Here is a 4,235-nt window from a genome sequence, read left to right as displayed (position 1 = left end):
GTTCATTACATACAAAATAATTATTATAGTTTTGGTAGAACGAAGAATTAATGTATTGTTATATATGACCGTTATCTAATATATGACCGTTATCTAATATTTCATCTGTTATAAAATAATTGAGTTATTTGATCATTTGATATGTATTAAAAAAATATATAAATAAAATAGACAAAATACTATTTTTACTAAATTATCTTAGTTGAATATTGGTGCATTATCAATGTCACAAATATATAGAGAAAGATATTGCATTGAAAATATGATGCAAATAGTATTAATTAAATAGTACAATTAAAAAGTCTTTAAGTCCTAGAAAATGTCGATACTAGGTTGGACATAGGTTCGAACTCTTATATGAGTTAATTATAATGGAATTTACAATCTTTTTTAAGAAAAAAAATACAATTAAAAAAATATAATTTTAAAATTGAAATAATTTTTTATTTTAAGACAACGTTTTTACTCAATTATTGTGAGACAGAGGAGTATGACGTAAAAATATAGATGATTAATGTCATGTGAAGTTGTTTTCGGTTAATAAGACAGAGGAATATGACGTAAAAATCTAGATAATTAATGTCATGTGAAGTTGTTTCCAGTTCATAACAAGTCTATCATTGAAGTGAGTTGTATTACTAATGTAATTAATAATAATGGATTATAGTGAATATATAATGTAAATTTAATTAGGGTTCAAAAACCATTAGCTCTTTGAATTTTGCAATTTGGGTGGAGTTCTATAAAGCGTAGATATGTATGTAGTAAGAAATAAAATATATTTTAATGTTATTGTCAACGCATAAGAATGTAATTTGTTGTCTTTCCACATTATAATTTTATTAAAAACCTTTAATGTTGTTAGATATGTACATAGGTATTTTACCACCTATTTGCGAAGAAAAAAAAATGCATCCTCTATATTGGAACTTGAGAGCCACAATGCATTAATGTTGTGTGTATGGTGATGATAGATGGAAATTGGACAATTTTTTTAAAATCTGTATTAGCCAAATTAATTATTTTAATTGCTTCGAGATTTATTTTAATACATAAAAATTGATGTCAACGATATTTTGTCTTCAAAAATACGATCAACATAATCAATTAATAAAAAAAAATCATGATTTAAGAAACTATTTTTCAAAAATATGATCAATATAATCAAATTATTAAAAAGTTTTTATATGACTAAAGCAAATATTTTCCCGCTCAAAGTATGGGTAAATTTGGAATATAAAAATATGTTTTTGCCTCTTTATTATTTATTATTATTAATTAATTAGGCTTTATTTTATGCACCACATAACATATAACCAAACCTCCTCCTAAAAAAATATATATAACCAACTAGATTTATTTTATATGCATTAGTAATAATGTTTGAATATAGTTTTTTTAGCAATAATAATTTTTGGTTTGCAAGACAGAGAAAATTGGTCATCATTAAGTCTTATTATGTTTTCAATTTCATATTAAAGCAATTTTTTTTTGGCTAAATCATTTGTAATTTTACTATTTATACGTGAATCTATGGTAGTGTTTACAATTTGAAAAATAAATAAACTCTTCTTATCTTTGGTAAACAATTATTTGTTTTATATGTTGCCTAAAAAACCAAAACTCTTCTTTCTCATGCTCAAAATTTCTTTTTTCCCCAATACTTGTAATTATAGTTTTGTTTTGTGACATTTAATTTAATTTAAATTTTTTCAATACATAATACATACTATAGAGTATGGGCATTAGTGATTTAGTGATATTGTTACACATCTTCGTTTTTCTAAGACATCCACCAACTTGTGTTGTTGTTTTTCTCATATTTGGATTTCATTCTTACTTTGTCCTATATGTACTGTTTCAATTAACAAGTTGAGGGGGGATATTTAAAAAAACACGTGAAGTTTTATTTTTGCTATTCCATAGTGAAATGCCTCTTTTTCAATTGCATGTGTCAAGATTGATTATGGTTTTCCACTTTATATATTATATTTTATTTGTCAGTGTGTTTGTTTCGAATTTACAAAATTTACTCCTAAGAATAGAAGGATGGAAACAAATATCCTATGTTTGTTATAAAACAAAAAATTTATTCCAAAGAACAAATTATACTCAAGAGTTTTTTTTAGTCAAGATGGCATTATTTTTATTCTTAAATGATGAGGGTGGGAAACTTTTATTTCCATGATATTGTAATCAGTTTTACGTGGACTAATATGTTTACCCCACTAACACCCATAACATAACTTCCAATCTAATTTGTATGCATTATATTAACTAATTAGATAAAATAAACAATTCATTTATATTTTTTATTATCAGGAAACCATTTTGTAAACCAAACACTTTTCTTAAACTTTTCTTGAAACAAAAATTTCCACCATTATATTCCTAGGAAAATTAATTACGTGAATATGTTTTATAACCATGAAGCAAATACACTCTAAGGTAATGACATATTTCGTTTTGACATTTTTTTACATGATATTTTTTCTTCTTAAAAGGATTTTTTTTATGATGTGTATATTTGGTGATAGGTGGAATTATTTTCCTTGATAATACTAAACAATGTACTAGTCATTTACAATTTTTCTTACTATTCTTTATAATAGTATATTATTTTTTATAATGTGTATATTATTTTTTATAATGTGTATATTATTTTATTAATGATTGATATTACATTTTTATACCTAAAAATATTAGTCATTGTATGGGTCCAAGAACTAGTCATAATAATAACACAAACCGTAAATTAGTTAGTCTTTTTTATATTATTATTATTATTATAGATTGTCCAACGCACGTGTCAATAACCGCTAACTTAAGGTCGACCTCGATTACACCTGTCTTAAATTTGTTCTCCCTTATCAATAGACGCAATAATATCAAATAAATTAAAAGTATATAGTAAAGCGTTGATCATCTTTATGCTTATAAAAAAAACATGACTCAATTTTGTCAAAAAGATAAAACAAACATGATTCTTAATAACAATATAGTCACGCTTGGGAGTTCGAGGTACAAGAATAATAATATATTAATGTTTCATGATTACAAGTAACTTTAACACAACATATTAACCTTTTGAATAGATCTTTTCAATTTTGAAAATCTTTTCAAAAGACATAATTCATAGTTAATATAAAATCAATTACACACAGTTTGTATCTAACAATTACTTCACTAATCCGTATAGTAGATCAAGAAAAAGGATAAATTTTATTTTAGTTTTTCAAATAAACTAGACAAGAAACTTAGCTAGACTTGCATATCACATACTTTAAATATAAAAAATAAAATAAAAAGTGAATAATCTCAAGTTTGACCTTGAATCTCTGTTTTTCTTTAATGAAAAATCTAAACATTAGGAGGATGATTGAGTCTATTCTTGATATCTTCAGCAGCATCAGCAGCCTCAACCTGTTTTTTGGTAGCCTCAAGCTCAGCTTCACTTGCTTCCTTCTCATTTCTTGCACTTATAGTCTTTGCCTGTTTTTTCAACACCATTTCAAAATAAATTATTAATAATAGAATTTAAAGATTGTTAATTATTTGATCAAACTCGTCATTAATTATGATGTAGATAAGTAAATGTAATATTCATCTAAATTTGATTTAATAATAATAATAATAATAGATAGGGGTTGTTTGGATATTGAATCTGACCTGACCCACTAAGAAAGCTTTTATATATCTAAAAGTTTCTTGTGTAGAAACTGCAAAAGATAAGCAACTTCTCTTGAGACGAGACCCCACAGAACTCTTGTTGTGATTTGATAAAGGAGTTGAAGATGAAGAACCCACCTCTTCCATTGATATACTTTATATGCTAGTTTTATTTATTGTTTTTCTTTTTTTCTTTCAAAATAGCTATTGCCTTAAGAGCTGAAATATTCTGTGTGTGTCCAACCAACTACAACAATAAAAATATATAAAACATACAAACTCGACCAATTTCATTTTATAAACATAAAGGTGTTTAATGACTGGACCAAGAGATCACACAAAATGGCCAGCACACAAGTAAGACTCAAAAGAGTGTGCTTGGTTGGAAGCCTTTCATTTAAAATATCATTTAAAATTTCTATCTCATATTAACCAAATAAAATTCATTAAAAATTCCTCATCTCATCTCATTTTAATCAAATATATATATATATATATATATATATATATATATATATATATATATATATATCTTTTGTTTTATATTTAATTTTTATATCTCTATT

At 24.8% G+C, this 4,235-nt stretch overlaps 1 protein-coding gene across 1 annotated transcript; it reads right to left on the bottom strand.

Moving 5' to 3' along the window:
- Positions 1 to 3,164: 3,164 nt before the first annotated feature.
- On the bottom strand, positions 3,165 to 4,016 carry LOC101508182 (uncharacterized). Its single transcript, XM_004490404.4, has 2 exons — positions 3,670 to 4,016; positions 3,165 to 3,492 (listed from the first exon to the last, which is right to left on the bottom strand). Exons 1-2 carry the CDS (start codon positions 3,814 to 3,816, stop codon positions 3,361 to 3,363), a joined length of 279 nt encoding a protein of 92 aa, XP_004490461.1. The 5' UTR covers positions 3,817 to 4,016; the 3' UTR covers positions 3,165 to 3,360.
- Between the last annotated feature and the right edge of the window lie 219 nt (positions 4,017 to 4,235).

Source organism: Cicer arietinum, chromosome 2 (assembly GCF_000331145.2).
Source record: "Cicer arietinum cultivar CDC Frontier isolate Library 1 chromosome 2, Cicar.CDCFrontier_v2.0, whole genome shotgun sequence".
Classification (NCBI taxonomy): Eukaryota; Viridiplantae; Streptophyta; class Magnoliopsida; order Fabales; family Fabaceae; genus Cicer; species Cicer arietinum.
This window is presented reverse-complemented; position numbering and strand designations above follow the sequence as displayed.

Coding starts and splice junctions, on each gene's coding strand:
- LOC101508182 (XM_004490404.4), bottom strand. CDS start 3,816: ATGGAAGAGGTGGGTTCTTCATCTTCAACTCCTTTATCAAATCACAAC. Junction 3,493..3,669: donor AAGCTTTCTTAGTGGGTCAG/GTCAGATTCAAT, acceptor TTGAAAAAACAG/GCAAAGACTATAAGTGCAAG.